The 22,455-nt window shown below is 40.1% G+C and overlaps 1 protein-coding gene and 1 long non-coding RNA gene across 3 annotated transcripts; one reads left to right on the forward strand and one right to left on the reverse strand.

Annotated features, from left to right (window-relative positions):
- Positions 1-7: 7 nt before the first annotated feature.
- Positions 8-16,647, forward strand: acer1 (alkaline ceramidase 1). Of its 2 annotated transcripts, XM_061883534.1 has the most exons (7): positions 9-301; positions 3,450-3,562; positions 3,628-3,742; positions 6,448-6,586; positions 11,853-11,990; positions 16,108-16,245; positions 16,314-16,647. In XM_061883534.1, the coding sequence occupies exons 1-7, from the start codon at positions 295-297 to the stop codon at positions 16,489-16,491; spliced, it is 828 nt and encodes a 275-aa protein (XP_061739518.1). In that variant the 5' UTR covers positions 9-294; the 3' UTR covers positions 16,492-16,647. The 2 variants fall into 2 exon arrangements, with proteins under 2 accessions (XP_061739519.1, XP_061739518.1); XM_061883535.1 differs by lacking the exon at positions 11,853-11,990 and having other exon boundaries at positions 8-301.
- Positions 2,808-10,455, reverse strand: LOC133540705 (uncharacterized). The gene is made up of 3 exons (XR_009803697.1): positions 10,170-10,455; positions 9,390-9,459; positions 2,808-3,840 (listed from the first exon to the last, which is right to left on the reverse strand). It is a non-coding gene; the product is annotated as an uncharacterized LOC133540705 (long non-coding RNA).
- Positions 16,648-22,455: the final 5,808 nt, after the last annotated feature.

Below are 22,455 nucleotides of genomic sequence, written 5' to 3' on the forward strand. Positions count from 1 at the left end.
AAAAAACAAAAAAACATTTGCAGCAAGGTGATACCTGTCACACCTGTTTTTACTACTCCCATCAATTTTTAACTTCATAAGGTTTCGTCTTTGTAATGTAAGCACATTTTAAATGACGGGGGTTCAGAAGGGGGCTGGTGTGTCGATACCTTTTTGCCATTGATGACTTGAGTGACATCACGGCGTAGGGCAGCAGGTCTTGATGCTCCGCCCTGCCAAAACGCACCTGTTCAGTCACCTGGAGACAAGCAGCGCTGGCAGACTGGAGGCACTGGAAGAGGCAACAGCAGCAGTATGGAAGGTAAGGATGTTATCTATCTGTTGATTAAATCCATTCACAGTGTGCTATATGACCATAGTGTAGACTGTAAATGCCTTTCTTTACCGCATGGCTTCTGAAAAAGTATACGAAAGTCATGCAAATATCATGAATATTGCTGTAAGATTGGACACAATTTCTCATTAAATAGCATAAAAATGATGTCCAAAACTGAACATCAAAAGAAGCTGATTGCGTTTTAGTCATTTCTCATCATAATTCCGACAAGTTAAAGGTACTGCATTTAATTAGTAGTTGTAAATATATTGTTAATATTCTTCTGCATGAGAATACAAAATAGGGAACACTTTATTCATTCATTGATTAGCTGGACACTATCCCAGCTGACTTTGGATGAGATGAAACCTCCAGCCACTCATAGGACACAAATCTCCCTTACGTTCATTTATTTAAAGTTAAAGTACCAATGATTGTCACACACACACTAGGTGTGGCGAAATTGTTCTCTGCATTTGACCCATCACCCTTGATCCCCCCCTGGGAGATGAGGGGAGCAGTGGGCAGCAGCGGTGTCGCGCCCGGGAATCATTTTGGTGATTTAACCCCTAATTCCAACCCTTCATGCTGAGTGTCAAGCAGGGATGTAATGGATCCCATTTTTATAGTCTTTGGTATGAACTCACGACCTACCAATCTCAAGGCGGACACTCTACCCACTAGACCACTGAGTAGGTTTGCGGCAGGCTTTGGACTTTGTTACGACATCGCTGAATAAAACCTTATAATGGGACTGTCTGTGTAGATTGTCGAATAGTAGATGGCCTCCTAACTCCACTTCTCAATACACCAGGTCTGCCAGAGAATAAGAAGATTGAGCAGGAGGGATCATTGTTGTTAATATGGCGACTTTGTTGTCATATTTAGCAAGTAGTCAGACCATACTTGCCAACCTTCCCGAGACTCCCGAAATTCAGCGCCTCTCCCGATAACCTCCCGGAAGAAATTTTCTCCCGAAATTCAGCCAGAGCTGGAAGCCACGCCCCCTGCAGCTCCATGTGGACAGCGGACCTGAGTGGGGACAGCCTGTTTTCACGTCCGCTTTCCCACTATACAAACAGCTTGTCTGCCCAATCATGTTACAACATCTTCAGATTTTAATAAAAACTGCACACACAAGGAGACGAAGCAGAAGAACGAGGAAGTTACAGCCATGGTGACGCCGTCTGTGATAGAGTGATCAATGTTGTCTGTTGCCATCTACTGGTGAATGTTGGCTATGGCGTTATGGGGTTGCTTTTTGATTGGCCAACGATTCACGTGTTGTTGCGCACCTGAAGCCCACAGTAAAGAGACGTAACTTCATCACCTCGTCTGGTTATTGAGTACAGTTAGTAGAACAACTGTGTATTTGATAGGTGCCGTCTGAAATTCAACTATTTATTTTATTTATATATATATATATATCCATCCATTTTCTACCGCTTATTCCCTTTTGGGGTCGCGGGGGGCGCTGGCGCCTATCTCAGCTACAATCGGGCGGAAGGCGGGGTACACCCTGGACAAGTCGCCACCTCATCGCAGGGCCAACACAGATAGACAGACAACATTCACACTCACATTCACACACTAGGGCCAATTTAGTGTTGCCAATCAACCTATCCCCAGGTGCATGTCTTTGGAAGTGGGAGGAAGCCGGAGTACCCGGAGGGAACCCACGCATTCACGGGGAGAACATGCAAACTCCACACAGAAAGATCCCGAGCCTGGATTTGAACCCAGGACTGCAGGACCTTCGTATTGTGAGGCAGACGCACTAACCCCTCTGCCACCGTGAAGCTATATATATATAATAAAATAAATATATATCGCTAGAATTCACTGAAAGTCAAGTATTTCATACACATATATATATATATATATATATATATATATATATATATATATATATATATATATATATATATATATAAACATATGTATATACATATATGAAATATATATAAAATACTCCAGTTGCTGAATTGTAGATGTAAATATACTCCTCCCCTCTTAACCACGCCTCCGCCCCACCCCTGACCACGCCCCCCGCCCCCCACCTCCCGAAATCGGAGGTCTCAAGGTTGGCAAGTATGAGTGAGACCCCTTTTGATTTTCTTATTGGACACTTTTGGTGACTCTAACACAGTGGTTTTTAACCTGGGTTCGGTGAGTCGGCCTCAGAGGTTCGGCGGAGGTCGAAACACACCCGACTCATCGTGTAAATACAAACTTCTCCCTATCAGCTGACTGATTTGTAGGTGTGTAATTTATTGTGAGTTTGTGCACTGTGTTTGTTTGTTGTTTGAACAAGGTGATGTTCATGCACGGTTCATTTTGTGCGCCATTAAAATAAAAACATAGTAACACTTTAGTATGGGGAACATATTCACCATTAATTAGTTGCTTATTAACATGCAAATTAGTAACATATTGGCTCTTAACTAGTCATTAATAAGACCTTATTAATGCCTTATTCGGCATGGCCTTATTATAACCCTAACCCTCTAACCCTGGCCCTAACCCTAACAGTTTTAAATTAAGTCTTTGTTACTTAGAATATGTTCCCCTAGTGTCCAAATAACTCTAAATTAAGTCTTTGTTACTAAGAATATGTTCTCCATACTAAAGTGTTACCAAAAACATATACAACTTTGTCTTGAATTTGAAAAAAAACACTTTTTATTTTTCACTAAAGAAGAGTTCGGTGAATGCGTATATGAAACTGGTGGGGTTCGGTACCGCCAACAAGGTTAAGAACCACTGCTCTCACATGAAAGCACATATTGCTCTTCTCAAGGAGCAGCAGGTCCTAATCTAAAAGTACTCACGTGCTTGTCAAATAAATAAATAAACATTTGTTTTGCTTTTCACGTTTTTGTGCTCACATGCATCAAGGCCAATAATGCAAATTGGACACGACGATGCATTTAAATTAGCGTTAGTTTGCACAACGCCTTGTGAAGGTGCGCAAACACCCTTTTGAGTACAATCAAAGTACAGGAAATTACTGATTTCCATAAACCACCAAAAAATAACTCACCCCGCCTCCTTCCTATGTTTTTTCTTTACTAGCGTGCAGCTGATGAGCTATTGTCCGAATCATTGTTTACCTCAACTGTTTGTCTGTCAGGAGTCTACTCAAGCAAAAGGATGCCTGGAGTTTTCTCCTACGAGAGTTCAGAGATCGACTGGTGTGAAGACAACTACGAACACTCGGAACACGTGGTGGAGTTCTTCAACACTGTGAGGTTCTTTAAATTCTTGTCACGCTATTTGACAATCTAACAGTGTTTTGTTTTGACTTCCAGACGAGCAGCTTCATTTTCTTTATCATATCTCCCATCATGCTCTACCTCCTGCATCCGTACGCCAAAGAGAGGAACTTAGCAATTCACCTGGTCTGGATCATGATGTTATTTGTTGGTAGGTACCATCATCTCCAAGCCATTTCAGGACGTCAACATCACATCATTTCGTGTCATCATATTCTGCACACACTCAAATGGCCCTATGCAGGATCCCTGAGGCACACCAAAGTGTAAACATCAATTTTTTTTGGTTGTTGCTTACAGAAAAATGCAACAAATCAGAGCAAAACTGATCCGTCTCAAGACAGAAGACAGAACATATATTTAGAAGATAAGACGTCAATGGGCTTTTAACATATTATTGGCCCCGCCCACAAGATAGAAGTTGAGTCGTAACCAAAATAGTTTTGCCACCCAAAAAACAAGATTTGTAAGCAAAAAAAAAAAAGTCCATTTTGTGTTTGGTCGCATAGAAAGACAGCAAATGTTCTCTATATTTGTTCTCACATACAGGGCTCTCACTGGTTCTTGTGGACCAAAGGCCAGAATAATGCAATTCTTTACTCTGACTTAAAACAGTTCTCATTGGGATTATGGATAATTCATTGATTAAATAAGGGATATTCAATTAAATTGTTTTGGGGTCACATTTCCAGAAAGCTAAGGACCTGAGAGCTGGACGTCTGCTTTCACCATTATTCTCATGTTCTATAGTCCGAACAACGAGCGTCCTCTGCAGTAGACATTTGATTTTGGTCTATTTATTTTGTTAGAGTTCCAGGAGCGCTCTGGTGTTTTTAAGGACCTCTTGCAAAAAAGCTAGTCTCTGTACACTCGAGTGTTTTAAGGACTTTCTGCAAACATGTTTATTCTGTCTCTCAAGATGTTTTATTTGCGATGCTGGGTTTATTTACTGATGTTTTGTCATTATCCCTTCCAACTTTGTCTTCTGGGGTCTAGAAGCCTCTAATTGTGAATAGCAGACAATTTAGCACAAAAATGCTATGTTGAGATCCACACATCTCTACCTTTTTCTGGGTAAACCCTTTAGCAAAACATAATCTTTCTACAAAGAAAAGTAAATGGTCTTCAGACAAACCTGTTTCCACATTTCTGTGGCCGTTGAAAATGTTTAACTCCCTGAAAAGGTTGCGTTAGAAACACTCAACTGAGGGCAGAAGAATGTGAGTCTCGTAAGTTTTTTTTAACTGAACTTGCTGAATAGCCCAGATGATGAAAGAAAATAGGGCTTTGAGGAACACCACTAGTATAATTTAAGAAGTTCAACAAATGACTACTGACTGCATTTGAAGTAAACAAGCTACAGCAACACAGTTACATAAATCACATTATGGGGAAAAACTTAGAACTGCAAAAAAGAGAGGACTTAAAGCGGTGCCTTGAGGAACTCCTCAGTTATGTAAATGACAAGTTTGGTTCCAAGTGTTCTGTTTGCTAGCAATAAGTTATAAGTTTTTTTTAACTGAACTTGCTGAATAGCCCAAATGATGAAAGGAAATAGGGCTTTGAGGAACACCACTAGTATAATTAAAGAAGTTCAACAAATGACTACTGACTGCATTTGAAGTAAACAAGCTACAGCAACACAGTTACATAAATCACATTATGGGAAAAAACTTAGAACTGCAAAAAAGGAGAGGACTTAAAGCGGTGCCTTGAGGAACTCCTCAGTTATGTAAAACACAAGTTTGGTTCCAAGTGTTCTGTTTGCTAGCAAGGTTAACATGTTAATGTTACGGCCGGGGGGGTCGCAGCTTGCTGTGAGGTTCGTTCCCCCGGGATGCAAACGGACCACTCCGGAAAGGACTTGCAGGTAGGAATATGATTTATTCTTGAGAAATCCAGGAGGTACAAAAAAACAGGAAAAAAGTCGACGGAAAAATTTGCAATTTGCACTGGAAGCTAAGGCTACCACTTAGCACAGAATAGAGACACGTAATACTCACGTAACTTGTTGCATAAGCAAACAAAGAAGCCAGGACGAGTGTGGCGAGAGAGGTGAATAAATAGCTCTCTGATTAGTGGTCGACTGCAGGTGAGCGTGCCGACCACTAACCAGAGGCAGGTGAACCCAATTAATCCCCATAGAAACCAAAACAAACCCAGAGGTGCACAAAACAGGAACTAAGGGAGTCTAAAAATAACAGAACATAATAAAAACATGGCAGCACGGTGGGACAGGGTTGAAGGGAACCTGCCTCACAATACTAAGGTCCTGAGTAGTCCTCGGTTTCTGTGTGGAGTTTGCATGTTCTCCCCGTGACTGCGTGGGGTTCCTCCGGGTACTCCGGCTTCCTCCCACTTCCAAAGACATGCACCTGGGGATAGGTTGATGGCAACACTAAATGGGCCCTAGTGTGTGAATGTGAGTGTGAAGGTTGTCTGTCTATCTGTGTTGGCCCTGCGATGATGTGGCGACTTGTCCAGGGTGTACCCCACCTCCCGCCCGATTGTAGCTGAGATAGGCACCAGCGACCCCAAAAGGGACAAGCGGTAGAAAAGGGATGGATAGATAACAAAAACATGATCCAAGCCACGGATCATGAGAGATAATGGATAGATCTGCCAATATGTTTACAGTGGTCCAAGTTCCTCTTTACAACGGGAGCACCATCGTGTTTTTAGGAATCTGCTGCAAAATGTTTGTTTAACAAGTTTTGAACTTAACTCCGGTGCCAATAGGAGCGATTCCCGGGCTAGTTTTGGCCCACGGCCCACCAGTTGAATAGAGCTGAATTAAATGATGTGTTCTACATGCCTATAACAAATGATTATGTTAATAGTTCTCTCCTCTTGTAGGACTCTTCTCTGCCTACTTCCATATGACTCTCAGCTTTGTCGGCCAGATGTTGGATGAGCTGTCAATCCTGTGGGTGTTGGCAGCGGGTTACGCCACATGGTTCCCACGTAGGCTCTTCCCTTCTTTCATCAAGAACAGGTAAAGCAACATCAACCCCAGTTACTCGAACACATTCTGTCATGGGGACGGTTACGCTCCCTCGCGCTTATCACTTTCAAATAAAAGCTTTTCATTTATCGTGGAAGCCCGCCACTCAGAAACAGCTGTGATGGCTGAGGAGCCTGTCTGACAGCTCTAACTGGAGTCACTGTCAACAAAACACTACATGGTAACACAATCCTGACATGAAACTTACAAAAAGGGACTTGTTTGAATAGGACTCAGCCATTTGTCATAAATATTTAAAGGTCAACTGCACTTTTTTGGGGGATTCTGCCAATCATCCACAATCATTGTGTGACACAAAACACATATCTTTCTTTTTTTTGTGAATTCTCAATAGTGAAAAAGCGATACTAAGAGTCAGCTTACATTGCGGGTAGAAATGATCTATACCACCTATAAATCCCTCTAAAAACCCTCTAAACTGTGAAGATTGTGTGGCATAACGATGCCGGATTTGTTCCTCCGAGGATGCGTCGGGCAAAAACACAGCTTGAAGTAAGATATAAAGTATTTATTTAAAGAATAAAGGGCTAAGGAACAAAAACACTGGTGCTAACAGAACGGTAAACAAATGGCGCTAGCATGTGGGCTAGGAATATGAACAGAAACACTATACTAGGCACGAAGGCACAAAAAGGGGGAAACAAAACAACTAGCATGAAAGCAAGGAATAAAATAAAGCTTAGCGTGGAAGCTAGCGAGAGAGAGCATGAAAAAACAAGTCGTCAGCAGTTGCGTGAAAGCAAACTAGAGTCCGGCAATGAATGACGAAAAGGGGCGAGCTTAAATAAGGGAGGTGATGACGAGAAACAGGTGTGCTTACAAAACAAGGGGCAGGTGAACTAATAAGCTACCCTGGTGACAGAATAAACAGGAAATAAGGAAGTCCAAACAACAGAATTTGATATAATAATGGAACAAAACATAAAATATGGAATGATCCGGATATCGGATCACAACACAAAAACCTCGAACACTGTTTTCTGTATATGCTGTAAGTATATAGAGTACAGGTCAAAAGTTTGGACACACCTTCTCCTCATTCAATGCATTTTCTTTTTTTTCATGACTATTTACATTGTAGATTGTCACTGAAGGCATCAAAACTATGAATGAACACATGTGGAGTTATGTACACTGCAAAAACTGAAATCTAAGTAAGATTAAATATCTCAAATAAGGGTGATATTTGCTTATTTTCTGTCTGATAAGATAATTCTCCTCACCAAGCAGATTTTATGTAAGTGTTTTACTTGTTTTAAGTGTTTTGGTCCTAAATGATCTCAGTAAGATATTACAACTTGTTGCTGAGACGTTATGACCTTTATTGAGTAAAACATGCTTGAAACTAGAATATCAACTGTTGCAAAGCTGTGTTATCAACACTCACAAGTATAAAACTACTTTTTTAAAGTAATAATTTCTTATTTCAAGCATTAAAAAAAAATCATGATTTTGACACGATTGTATCTCATAATTAATACAGATGACAGCCAAATGGACTTGGCCGTTTTATTTTCAATGAAACAATAGAAAATACGCACTCCTATAGTAGTACAGTTAGCACAGTACAGTAAACTGACAGTTAATATTTAAACAATTAACATTTCAAACAATTTTGAACAGAAATAATTCATGCACATTCAGATAAATTCCTAAAAATTACAATTAAAACATTTTTGGCTAGGGGCACTAATTGACTGAAAGAGCACGCGATGATGTCACGTTATTGATGGAAAATTGCATTTTTAGACCATATGATTTGCTTAGGAAACCCAGAGAGTAACAAGAGGTTACCTTGTTCCCTTTCCATTAAGAAAAATAAATTAGTTTTAGGTATAAGTTTGCTGTTTTCAAGAAATGTAATGCTGAGAGCATATCATCAGGTAAAGATAATGGCACTAGCATTTACTTAATTTAAGAATATTTTTCAACATATTGACCAAAAAGGTCTCCTTTTTTTCCTATGAATAAAAATGCACTTATTAGTGAGAATATACTTATTTTAAGGTATTGTTGGGTTCATTGAGGTTAGTTAATTTTACTTGTTTTGGAAAGTCTTGACAAGCCAAATGTTTTGTTCTATTGGCAGATCATTTTGCTTAGTTCAAGTAAAATACCCCTCATTTTTCTATTTCTTTTCTTGTTTTTGAACACTGACTTGTTGCAGTGTACTTAACAAAAAAAAAGTGAAATAACTAAATACATGTTTTATATTCTAGTTTCTTAAAAAACGCCACCCTTTTTTCTGATTACTGTTTTGCCCACTCTTGGCATTCTCTCCATGAGTTTGAAGCACACCTATGAAGTGAAAACCATTTCAGGAGACTACTTCTTAAAGCTCATCGAGAGAATGCCAAGAGTGTGCGAAAAAGTAATCAGAGAAAAGGCTGGCTATTTTGAAGAAACCAGAATACAAAACATGTTTTCAGTTATTTAATTTTTTTGTTCAGTACATAACTCCACATGTGTTCATTCATAGTTTAGATGCCTTTAGTGACAATCTACAATGTAAATAGTCATGAAAATAAAGAAAATGCATTGAATGAGAAGGTGTGTCCAAACTTTTGGTCTGTACTGTATGTAATGTAGTAACCTGCTGTGTTTTGGACTTTTTAAGACTTACAGGAACGTCTTTCCTGGGCGCATTTATTTATTTGCGAGGAATGTCAACAACATACACAGCACTTCCTGTGCTGGCACTAATGTCCTTGGAGCGTTATCATGTAGCACTGTTGCTCAAGGTTTGAAATAAGAACACAAAACAGTGACTTACAAAATCCGCTCACTCTGGGATGCTGACTGATGGGATGGTTGTATCTTTCAGCACTTGACTGCTCCTTGAGCTGCTGAACAGAATAATGCTCACTCCTGAGATAAAACAAAGTACTTCCTAGTGATGTTGTCAGGTCTTATGCTGCGTTCCGTTTATTGAGAGCCAAGTTGAGAACCGTATAGTATTAAGGCGGTAACGTGGATTTTCAAAGTTGAGGCTTGGTGCCGCAACCTTCTATTGTTCAGATGAAATGCATGAGTTCTAACCTAGTAATAACTTTTACTAACTCAAAGACAACACGGTAGCAATATAAGCATTCTAAGAGCCTTCTTATTCTCTATTTAAGTCAGGGGTCAGCAACCCAAAACGTTGAAAAAGCCATATTTGACCAAAAATTCAAAAAACTATTCTGTCTGGAGACGCAAAAAATGAAAAGCCGTATATAAGTCTCACAATGAAGGCAATTTATCAGGGGTTGGCCACCCAAAATGTTGAAAGAGCCATATTGGACCAAAAATACAAAAACAAATCTTTCTGGAGCTGCAAAAAATTAAAAGCCATATTACATACAGATTGTGTGTCATGAGATATACATTGAATTATGAGGACTTAAAGGAAACTAAATGAGCTCAAATATAGCTACAAATGAGGCATAATGATGCAATGTGTACAAAAAGCTAGCCTAAATAGCATGTTAGCATCGATTAGCTTAGTCATGCAGTGACCAAATATGTCTGATTAGCACACTCCACAGAAGTCAATAATATCAAAAAAACTCACCTTTGTGCATTCATGCACAACGTTATAAGTTTGGTGGCCAAAATGAGACAGCAAAAGAAGTGGCATACGACAAGTGTTAGAACGCCGGAGAAAGTTATACATGTAAACAAACTAGGGTGAGTTCAAGGACCGCCAAAATTAGTAGGACAAAACGGCGCTCGCCAAATACTCGAATCAGTGAAGCATGTTTAATATAAACAGTGTGCTTTATAGCAATTAGGGAGGTTTGTGTCATGTTTGTCCTCCTACAGAAACTAAATTAGAACAAAAAATATGTTTTTCCCCCACATAATTTCCATTTTCCATATATTTTTGAAAAAACTCCAGAGAGCCACTAGGGTGGCGCTGCAGGATGTAAGTGTCAAAATTATTATGTGTCGCAGGCTGGAGCAAATTTTTGTTGACAGCAATGTTGAGATTTAATATTTATTCTACACATTTTTACAACATTAGAAACCATTAGTAAATCAGAGGCAACTCAGAAGGTGAGATAACTCCTGCAAATTACTGACTTTTAATGGCCAAATGTATAGATGTGTGTGTGTCCAAGTTAAAGGAAATGGCTGGCTGTCTTCTTTTAATAGATTTATTACAATCTTTGGCAAGCCATGTAATGTTTGCTGTGGTCTGGGACAACATGGCACACAAACAACTATCTGAAATACTGCCAATATTACATACACATAATGTGCCATGAGACATGCAAAACTAAATTATGTACAAAGAGGATAAAAGTAAATGATATTAAATGAGCTCAAATATAGCTACAAATGGGGCATGATGATGCAATATGTACATACAGCTAGCCTAAATAGCGTGTTAACATTCATCACTTTGCAGTCATGCACTGACCAAATATGCCTGATTAACACTCCAGCAAGTTAATAACATTAACAAAGCGTACTTTTGTGAATTCACGCACACCATAAAACTTTTGGTGGACAAAATGAGACAAAGACGGAGTGGAAGATTTTACATGTAAACAAAGTGTTTTATAACAGTCCACACTATGGTGAATTCAAGATCCGCCGAAATTAGTAGGACAAAATGGTGTTCACTCTCATCAGTGAAGCATACACACTAACATATTAAACAGTGCGCTTTCTAACAATTGGGAAGGTTTGTGTCATGTTTGTCCTAAAAAATAAAATAAAAAACACTACTACAACAACAACAACTAAAAATTTCCCCCATTGTTTTTCCATTTTCAATCCTTTTTTAAAAATGCTCCAGGGAGCCAGTAGGGCAGCACTGAGAAGTTGCTTGAAGCTCGAGAGCCACGGGTTGCTGACCCCCGATTTAAGGGCACGTCTCTACCAACGTTATTAGCAGCTCAAGCTGGCTCGTAGCTGGCTACTCGTCAGTGGTTGGATGAGCAGTGTGAGCAAGGCGATGTTTTACGGCGCTAAAAAAATAATTCCTCTGTGTTGGCTCTTACAACAACTGTCACTAAAGCTTGGTAGGTTGATGCAATGTTAGACGCCTCATACTAACAGTTTTTTACTATTTGGAAAAGAAAAGTGAAAAACGTGTTCTTGTCTCACATAGGGATTGTGAAAAAGGGGAACATTTATTTTTTTTAAAGTGCAGTTCCCCTTCAACCCTAAAATGGCTGGAAGAGATGAATGGATTTTTCATGAGCACCTGGAATCCCATCGTAAATTCTTCGTATGTCACGAACAGGTCTACCTTTGCAAGACTCATCCTGGTGGGTACGGTCGTCACTTCGGTCACCTCCTTTGTCCGGCCCGCAGCCAACGCCTACGCTCTCAACTGCTTCGGCCTGCACCTGCTCTACGTCGTGGCCGTTGAGATGAGATGGTGTGAGAACATTCTGGATCTAAATCACTACTTGGTCCTTTTCTGTGGCGTTTACAATTATAAAATTAATAATTCATTCATTATCAATTAGGCCGACGATAGAACTTTTAAAAAGATTGTCATGTGGTGATAACGCATTGTTCTTGCCGTGTCCTGCAAATTTGACGACAAGCGAAATAATTCTGCTGAGTCCACGCTAGGTTGCTCACGGCTAACGTCCCTCCACCATGTTTAGATGCTTATAAATCATTGATCCTTATTGCTGTGTTGACAAACTAAGTACCATTGTCACTGCAGGGTGAGGAACAGCTAAACATGCTACACTAGCCTATAGGACAGGGGTTGGCAACCCAAAATGTTGAAAGAGCCATATTGGACCAAAAATATAAAAACAAATCCGTCTGGAGCCGCAAAAAATTAAAAGCCATATTACATACAGATATTGTGTCATGAGACATAAATTGAATTAAGAGGACTTAAAGGAAACTAAATGAGCACAAATATAGCTACAAATGCGGCATAGTAATGCAATATGTAGCCCAGCCTAAATAGCAGTTTAGCATCGATTAGCTTGCAGTCATGCAGTGACCAATATGTCACTCCACACAAGTCAATAACATCGACAAAACTCACCTTTGTGCATTCATGCACAACGTTATAAGTTTGGTGGACAAAATGAGACAGCAAAAGAAGTGGCATAAAACATGTCGGAGAAAGTTATACATGTGAACAAACTACGTTGAGTTCAAGGACCGCCAAAATTAGTAGGACAAAACGGCGCTCGCCAAATACTCGAATCAGTGAAGCATGTTTAATACAAACAGTGTGCTTTAAAGCAATTACGGAGGTTTGTGTCATGTTTGTCCTCCTGCAGAAACCATATTATAACAAAAAAAATGTTTTTTTCCCCTCATCATTTCCATTTTTCATATATTTTTGAAAAAGCTCCAGAGATCCACTAGGGCGGCGCTAAAGAGCCACATGCGGCTCCAGAGCTGCATGCGGTTCCAGAGCTGCGGGTTGCCGACCTTCTGCTATAGGGGCGGCATGGCGTAGTGGGTAGATCAGCTGTGCCAAAAACCTGAGGGTTGCAGGTTCGCTTCCTACCTATGGACATCCAAATCGCTGCCGTTGTGTCCTTGGGCAGGACACTTCACCCTTTGCCCCCGGTGCCGCTCACACTGGTGAATGAATGATGAATGAATGATAGGTGGTGGTCGGAGGGGCCATAGGCGCAAACTGGCAGCCACGCTTCCATCAGTCTACCCCAGGGCAGCTGTGGCTACTAATGTAGCTTACCACCACCAGGCGTGAATGAATGATGGGTTCCCACTTCACTGTGAGCGCTTTGAGTATCTAACAATAGAAAAGCGTGATATAAATCTAATCCATTATTATTATTATTATTAGGAGGATGTACAAACCGCTAAGGTCTACCTCTTGAATGTAAACAAAGGAGGGTGGATCGATACAAATAGTGACAGTAACGATACCAAGTATGGTATCAGGTCAGGTATCTGTATAAAGTAGTTAGATCGATATGTTTTACTGTCAACACTTTTTTTTTTTTTTTTTATTGTTTACACAATGGGGAAATAAGTCCCTGGACGGAGGAGGACTTTATGAGCAAAAAGCAAATTATCTAAATCAAAGCCAGTAATAGAAAATAATTTGGATGGATGGAACTTTATTGTAATTGCAGTTAAAAATGAAATGAAATGAAATTTTCGGTATACACCCGTCTAAGAACAGACCTACAGTTACAGGGTGGACAAAACAGGAACACTGATCGAGTTGCCACCTGGGGTGGGGTGTTAGTTAGAGACCAGGAAAAAAACTCTAGAAAAGCAAAGACACACATTACGATACACAACTCGAGACTCCTTCCGCCCGATTGTAGCTGAGATAGGCGCCAGCGCCCCCCGCGACCCCGAAAGGGAATAAGTGGTAGAAAATGGATGGATGGATGGAACTCGAGACTTGCAACAAGGGATCCCTGGTTTCTGAAGCTGCCAGCCACTAGGGGCGCTGCTCCGTTTTCAGTCCTAAGGGGTGAAGCACTTGAATGTTTAGTTGGTATTATTACACCCCCATATAGTCTTTTTGTCTGCTTAGAATTGTGAGCGAAAAATTTTGGAATTGAGCGATCTTGAAAATTTTAAGTATCATGATTGTTTTGACCAATACTGCCCCTGGAACTACTTTGTATTGGATCGATACCACATTCGTTGTATCACTCCAAACCAATGTAAAGTATCCAGACAACAGAAGAATAGATGTTTATCAAATGTTAACAGAAGTGTAGACAGAACCATGTTATAATAGAACTTAACAGTAAATTAACAAGTAGAATAATATTTTTGACAGAATAAGACAACCGGAAATTATGTAACATTACCACATGTCAGAAGCTAAATTAGAAGCCATAAAAGAAATAATAAAAAAATGTTTATATTATCATTTATATGTGAAATAATGTATTGTGATATGTATCGTTATCGTAGGAGGCTGCAATATACATCGCAGTATTCATTTTAAGCCATATCGCCCATCCTTCGTTTGAATGTTGGCCCACCGTGTGATTGAGTTTGAGGCCTCTCCTCTCGGTGCTCAAGTTGGGACGTCGTCTCGATGCTGCGCCACAGCTGGACGACCTCAGTCGACCTTCCAATCTCAACTGAGTTTTAGCCTTTTTCATGAGGTGGAAAATGTTGCAAATGAGATTTTTCAAGTTTCTTATGTTTGGGAGAGACAATACTATCGAGTTACATTATAATCCTTTTTTCTCCTTCTTGTGGCGGCTACGTAATGTAACTGTAGACTGACCGTACGTCCTCTTTTCCTCGGACATGTCCTCTTTTGCGGGGTTGTCCGGGCTGTCCAGGCAAGGGTTTCTTAAATGCCTTAAATATCCGGCGTTTTGAGTCGGCAAGATAGTGAATTGACTGGTAATCAAGGCATATTTGATCAACAGCCATATAGGTCACACTGAGGGTGGCCGTATAAACGACTTTAACACTGTTACAAATATGCGCCACACTGTGAACCCACACCAAACAACAATGACAAACACATTTCGTGAGAACATCCGCACCATAACACAAGAAACACAAAAGAACACAACACAAAAGAATCCCTTGCAGCTACAATAGTCACCCCGCTACACCCCACAACCCACACCCCGATTGCGTCACATTAAATATTCCACTTTAAAAAATCAATTCTGGTGGAAGATTTTATATATTTTGTGTGTTTGCCATAAAAAAACATAGTTTTGTTTGACAAAAAGGGCGGAAAACAAACAAACAAACAAAAAAACAACATAAAAAAACTAAAACATTTTGAAATGAGGGCTTCACGGTGGCAGAGGGGTAACACAATACCAATGTCCTGAGTAGTCCCGGGTTCAATCCTGGGCTCGGGATCTTTCTGTGTGGAGTTTGCATGTCCTCCCTGTGAATGTGTGGGTTCCCTCCTGGTACTTCGGCTTCCTCCCACTTCCAAAGACATGCACCTGGGGATAGATTGATTGGCAACACTAAATTGGCCCTAGTGTGTGAATGTAAGTGTGAATGTTGTCTGTCTATCTGTGTTGGCCCTGCGATGAGGTGGCGACTTGTCCAGGGTGTAGACTGCCTTCCGCCCGATTGTAGCTTAGATAGGCACCAATATATTATTTATAAAGCAAGTTCAAGTATCATTGGCATATTTTCACCTTGGCGTGCTGCCCGCCTTGGCACTCATATATGTGTCCTCTTTTTGGGATTTCACAATATGGTCAGCCTGACACCTAGTGACCAGTGTTTAGTACTACAAATGACCTAAATACCATTACCTGTGCATTTTATTAAAAAAAACATACAATTTTTAAAGAATGACGCTGTGTATTCAGTTGATCGTCTACTATTTTGCAACTATTTACATTGGCATTGGTGCCATTATCCCTACTCAGCAAGGGAATGCAGCAGACAAATCACTCATGCCATTTACTTGCCGTGGTGACTCCTGGTGGGAAAAAAACTTCAATTATTTTTTTCTAGTATTTCGTTTCAGAGACAGCATTTCTTACCATTTACCCCCTAATTGTGCGTGTCCATCATTCCTGTGATCTACGCAGCTGCACCGACCAGAAGGTTTTAAGACTGGCCAAGATGTCGGTGGCTTTGTGGATACTTGCCATCTCCTGCTGGATTAGTGATCGCTTTGGCTGCGGATTTTGGCAGAGGCTGAACTTCTGCTATCTGCACGGCGTGTGGTAAGTCCTGCGTCGTGTGCCTAGCCTTTTGGCATTTCCCAGACCGACCATGACTTCTGACCCCTCAGGCACATTTTGATCGCGATAGCTGTGGCGTACGCTACAACGCTCGTGGCTTACTTGGATGCCAGCTACGAGATCCCTTACTCGCTGCCTGGACTGCAGTACTGGCCCTGTGAAAAATGGGCGCTCGGATTACCTCATATTGTCCTGAAAGGGACAAGGAAGACATTAAAGCGGTGCTAATGGCTTAATCACCAGAGCACTTGGATACAAGAGTGTATATCTCACCTCAAGTGGAAAAAGTACTTTGTATGACTGTAACAAAAAGTGCAACTATGTTATGTTGGTGTGTTGTGGATAATTTTTTAAAAATTAAATGTATGTATTTATGGTCAATAAGTGAATTTAAATAGATGTAGAATGTGTTTCCTATTGAAGCAATACGATGGTGACCTTGTGTTCGACTAGTAACGAAGTCACTTGCATGAAAATAACTGTCTGTTAAATTTAGCGATGTCTGTTTATATCGGCCGATAAATGCTTTAATATGTGATATCGGAAATTATCGGTATCAGTTTCAAAAAGTAAAATTTATGACTTTTTAAAACGCTGCTGTGTACACGGACATAGGGAGAAGTACAGAGCGCCAATAAACCTTAAAGGCACTGCTTTTGCGTGCCGGCCCAGTCACATAATATCTACAGCTTTTCACACACACAAGTGAATGCAAAGCATACTTGATCAACAGCCATACAGGTCACACTGAGGGTGGCCGTATAAACAACTTTAAAGGCAGAAAAGAAAGAAACAACCCTTTTTTGTGAGAGTGGGTGTGGCTGGGTGTGAATGGGGGAGGGAGGGGTTTTCTTTGGGGGTTGATGCACTGATTGAAAGTGTGTCTTGTGTGTTTTTGTGTTGATTTAATAAAAAATAAAAAATAAAAAACAACAACTTTAAAGGCCTGCTGAAATGAGATTTTCTTATTCAAACGGGGATAGCAGGTCATTCTATGTGTCATACTTGATCATTTCGCGATATTGCCATATTTTTGCTGAAAGGATTTAGTAGAGAACATCGACGATAAAGTTCGCAACTTTTGATCGCTAATAAAAAAGCCTTGCCTTTACCGGAAGTAGCAGACGATGTGCGCGTGACGTCACGGGTGTGAGGGCTCCTCACATCCTCACATTGTTTATAATGTGAGCCACCAGCAGTAAGAGCAATTCGGACCAAGAAAGCGACAATTTCCCCATTAATTTGAGCGAGATGAAAGATTCGTGGATGAGGATATTGATAGTGAAGGACTAGAGAAAAATAAAATAAAAAGCGACGACTTCGGGCGGCGGCAGTGTGAGCGTTTCACATATAATTAGACACATTTACTAAGATAATTCTGGAAGATCCCTTATCTGCTTATTGTTTTAGTAGTGTTTTAGTGAGATTGTAAAAACATACCTCAAAGTCGGATGGCTGCGGTGAACACGCCAGTGTCTCAGAGAGAAGCCGAAGAGTCAAGCTCACAGCTGCCTTTTTTGACAGCTACTGCAGGAAGACGCATAATGCACTCAGTAAGATATATAACACAATTTTCCCATCCAAAACCGTTGGTGTTGACGTAGAGAAACATCTTCGCTTAACCGCTCTGTGTTAAAGCTTCACAACAAACAAAGAAACACCGGCTGTGTCTCGGTGCTAAAAACAGCTGCAATACACCGCTTTCCACTAACAGCATTGTTCTTTATTGTCTCCATTATTAATTGAACAAATTGCAAAAGATTCAGCAACACAGATGTCCAAATTACTGTGTAATTATGCGATGAAAAGCGACGACTTTTAGCCGTAAGTGGTGTTAAGCTAGTACTGTATGTCCCCGCCAACCAATAACGTCACCAACACACGTCATCATACGCGTCATCATTCCGCGACGTTTTCAACAAGAAACTCCGTGGGAAATTTAAAATTGTAATTTAGTAAACTAGACCGGCCGTATTGGCATGTGTTGCAATGTTAAGATTTCATCATTGATATATAAACTATCAGACTGCATGGTCGGTAGTAGTGGGTTTTAGTAGGCCTTTAACACTGTTACAAATATGTTCCACACTGTGAACCCACACAAAACAAGAATGACAAACACATTTCAGGAGAACATCCGCACCGTAACACAACATAAACACAACAGAACCAGGTCCCTGCAGCACTAACTCTTCCGGGACGCTCAACCTCCTCATGCTCTCTCAGGTAGAGCATGTTCCAAATTCCAAGCTGCTGTTTTGAGGCATGTTGAAAAAATAATGCACTTTGTGACTTCAATAATAAATATGGCAGTGCCGTGTTGGCATTTTTTTCCATAATTGAGTCGATTTATCTTGGAAAAATTTTTTGTTACATTGTTTAATGCATCCAGCAGGGCATCACAACAAAATTAGGCATAATAATGTGTTAATTCCACGACTGTATATATCGGTATCGGTATCGGTAATTAAAGAGTTGGACAATATCGGAATATCGGATAGCGGCAAGAAAGCCATTATCGGACGTCTCTAGTTAGATTTAAATATTGTGTGTTGATGTACTTCTTATAAATTTCATTATGTGAACAATTCATAACAATATCATGTTCAGATTGGTGGTAATACTTTGAGAATTCCCCTGAATTTAACAATACTGTGAAACAGGGGTGTGAAAAATGAGGACCAGGGGCCATTTGTTTTCTGCAACTCCTTTTTTGGTATAGTCTGCAAATTGAATCAACAGCCAGCATTAGAAAACTGTATTACGCATAAAGCTTTATTCAGCATAACAAAACACATCACTGGTAGGAGTAGTATGCCTTGGATGTGCGGTAAACAACTGTCACCATGGGGACATCCAGTAGTACACGCAAAAACTTAATTGCCACAGTCTTAGTAGATCACCTGCAACACATCCAATAGTTTTTTAGATTGTCCATGTTATTTGGATCATAATAGAACAGACACAAAGTTTTGAGTTAAATTGTTTTAGTTTCTGCTTTCCCTGAAGGCAACATGATACGTGACGGCATGTGGCATTTTTGCAAAGCTGTCTGTCATGATTCCAAACCTCTTTCAGTTAGTTGATGGCCTGCCCTCCACATGAAATACGGGCATATAGTCTGAAACTGAAAAGAAAAAAAAATTTAGCTGTAAAAACAAGATTTTAAATTGGAAAATATATATATACTGTGTACATATATATATATATATATATGTATATATAAATATATAAATATATATATATATGTAAGTGAAAACCCTAAATGTATAATTTTTTCAAAATAATTACAGGAGTTAATCATAATTAATTATATTTATTCAGAATTGTTGGTATTCATTTTTAATTTTAATACAATGACCTATTTTCAAAATTCAACATCAAAAATTGATTTTTCAGTTTTAAATACAACACTTTTTAAAGTGTTGTATTTAAAATATCATGTCAGATATCCAAGTGGGCTGCCATGGCTCTTCAATTTTTCTATATGCAGGCCTCGGATGTCGTTGTGGCTTGTGCAGCCCTTTGAGACACTTGTGATTAAGGGCTGTATCAGGAAACTTTGATTGATTGATTGAAATGTTTCTAAAAATACACAAAATGCAGAAAACAATATGTATATCTTACAGCTCAACAGTAACATCCTATGGCCCAAAAGGGTGTTATATCAAAACAAAAGTTCACAGTGGAGCATGAACAGTTTTTAGCTGAATAGGTCAAAACTGTCATGACATGTCTGGACATTGTTTTTCTCATTTACCTGTATTTTGTTTTATTTCCTGCCCAGCACCCTTATTTTGGTTTCCCTAGCACCCTTATTTTGGTTTCCATTTCCTGTTTTCCTCCATTTGACGCTATTTCTTCGGTCTGGGCGGTGGCTCCCTCACCTGTCCCTAATTGGAAATCAGGACGCACCTGTTCCTGGTTGCCAATCAGGATGCTATATCTGCTTGCCTTGTGTTTAGCGTTTAACAATGCATCAAGCTTTCCTGTCTCGTTTTTCAAGTGTTTATACGTCATATGCACTCCCCTGCTGCACTACACTTTTGTGTTTCGACAATAAATATATTTGTACGTGTGCAACACTTTCCGTCTCTCAATCTTGGGGTTCGAGACCAACACAGACTAGATCAAAATAACTTCAAAATCCAGTATAGTTGAGACCATAACCAGGATTGCATTGCAATAAAAGAACACAACAATTATATCCATGCATCACAAATGCACAATGAGGCTGTTTGTGAGTCGAGCGCACTCGCCAATGAGCTGAAGCCTAACTTAAGGTGTCAGTGGGTGAGGTTTACATCTGTTACACTGGCATCCAAATGAATTCAACTTGAATGATAATATGAAGGAGGAATAAAACCACATTGCCTCAAACTATACAGGAAATTACAACTGCACAAAAAAGTATTGTTCTTATCATTGCCTGCTGACAAAAAAAGGATTAAAAGGTTGACGTCTCTCTTACTTGCAGTCTGACACCAGCCTGTCTGAGGCCGGACTTTACACAGTCAGCACTGACTGACAGGCAGTCAGAGATTGCTCGACCCTTTGATCCTGCGCTGAGGCCCAATAATCTCACATCAAAGAGGCGACTCCTTTTCCTAAAACACAAAGTTCTCAATCGCCACAAATGCTTTTCTTGTGTTTTCTCAGGACAAGAAACTGATAAAATAAATAAAAAAGGCCTTGTTGCAACTCAAATAAATGTATATTGTCAATAAAAGTTGTGAATTTAATATACCCGCCCCACCCCCCACCCCATCCCCCGCGACCCAGAAAGGGACAAGCGGTAGAAAATGGCTGGATGGATATATATTTATATATTAGGCACTATGCTGGTGCTTCTGAAGTCAACAGTATGACGAGGCGAGAAATACCGTTATCTTATACTGTGTATATTGCATTCGGTTGAGGTTAAACACCTTTAACTTTCACAATACAACCAAAAAACACAACAATGAGTGAAAAATTATTTAAAATTGATTCTGTATGGTAAGGTGTCAGGCATAGTATTAAAGAAGCATTCCAAAGGGAATAAGCGGTAGGAAATGGATGGATGGATGGATGTTAGTGTGTTCTAGATAGTCTACATTATGAATAATCCTTATAGCTCTTTTCTGTAGTTGATACAATGCCTTTATGTTACTCTTATATGTGTTCCCCCACACTTCCACACAATAGCTGATATATGGCAATATAAGTGCACAATACAATACACACGTTGCCCTGTAATCTAACACGTTTTACCTTATTTAATATAAAAATACTCTGAATCACCTGATTCAGATTCAATCTGTTAATTATTCTGCAGTTAAAAGGGGTGCTCACACCTTGGCATACTTGCCGACCCTCCCAGATTTTCCGGGAGACCCCCAAAATTCAGCGCCTCTCCCGAAAACCTCCCGGAAGAAATGTTCTCCCAAAAATCTCCCGGAATTCAGCTGGAGCTGGAAGCCACGCCCCCTCCAGCTCAAACATTGACAGTTCGAAGCTAGAAAGGGAGGATTGCTGGCGGATCTGACGGCATTTAAAGTCATTTATAAAAACGACTGCTAATCCTCCTCCTTTTCGACCAGACGACCGAGAATCAAAGTAGGAACACTCCGGAGGCAGAAGTTCATTCAGAGGTGCGGACTCACCGGCTCTCAGCCATGTTTCTGTCACACAGAGGAAGTCAAGTCCGCCGCCCGCGGGAAGGACGGAATCCTTCAGGATAAACGTTTTGTTTGTCGCAAGACCGAACCTGGCGGGAGCCAGCACGTCCAAGGGCGCAGCTAATCCAGGTCGGGCCCGACACACACCCCGCAGGTGGCGGGGCAGAGGAGATGAACGAACAGAGCTGACAGCGAGAGACGGCAGGGCAAAGTACATACTGGCGCCATCTTCTGGAAACTTGGAAGTGACGTTACTCAAATAGTGAAAGGTAAGAGTTGTTGTTTTTTTAGTACCCAGCAAGCACAGTACAGTTAGTACAACAACTGTTTTTATTACTGTGTATTTGATAGGTGCCGTCTGAAATTCAAGTATTTATTTTATTTATATATATAATAAAATCAATATATATAGCTAGAATTCACTGAAGGTTAAGTATTTCATACATATATACATATATATATATATGTATATATATATATGTATATATATATATATATATATATATATATATATATATATTAATCACAGCCA

The sequence above is a fragment of the Nerophis ophidion genome, linkage group LG22 (assembly GCF_033978795.1).
Source record: "Nerophis ophidion isolate RoL-2023_Sa linkage group LG22, RoL_Noph_v1.0, whole genome shotgun sequence".
NCBI lineage: Eukaryota > Metazoa > Chordata > Actinopteri > Syngnathiformes > Syngnathidae > Nerophis > Nerophis ophidion.

Coding starts and splice junctions, on each gene's coding strand:
- acer1 (XM_061883534.1), top strand. Junction 3,563..3,627: donor TGGTGGAGTTCTTCAACACT/GTGAGGTTCTTT, acceptor TTTGACTTCCAG/ACGAGCAGCTTCATTTTCTT. Junction 6,587..11,852: donor CCTTCTTTCATCAAGAACAG/GTAAAGCAACAT, acceptor TGTCACGAACAG/GTCTACCTTTGCAAGACTCA.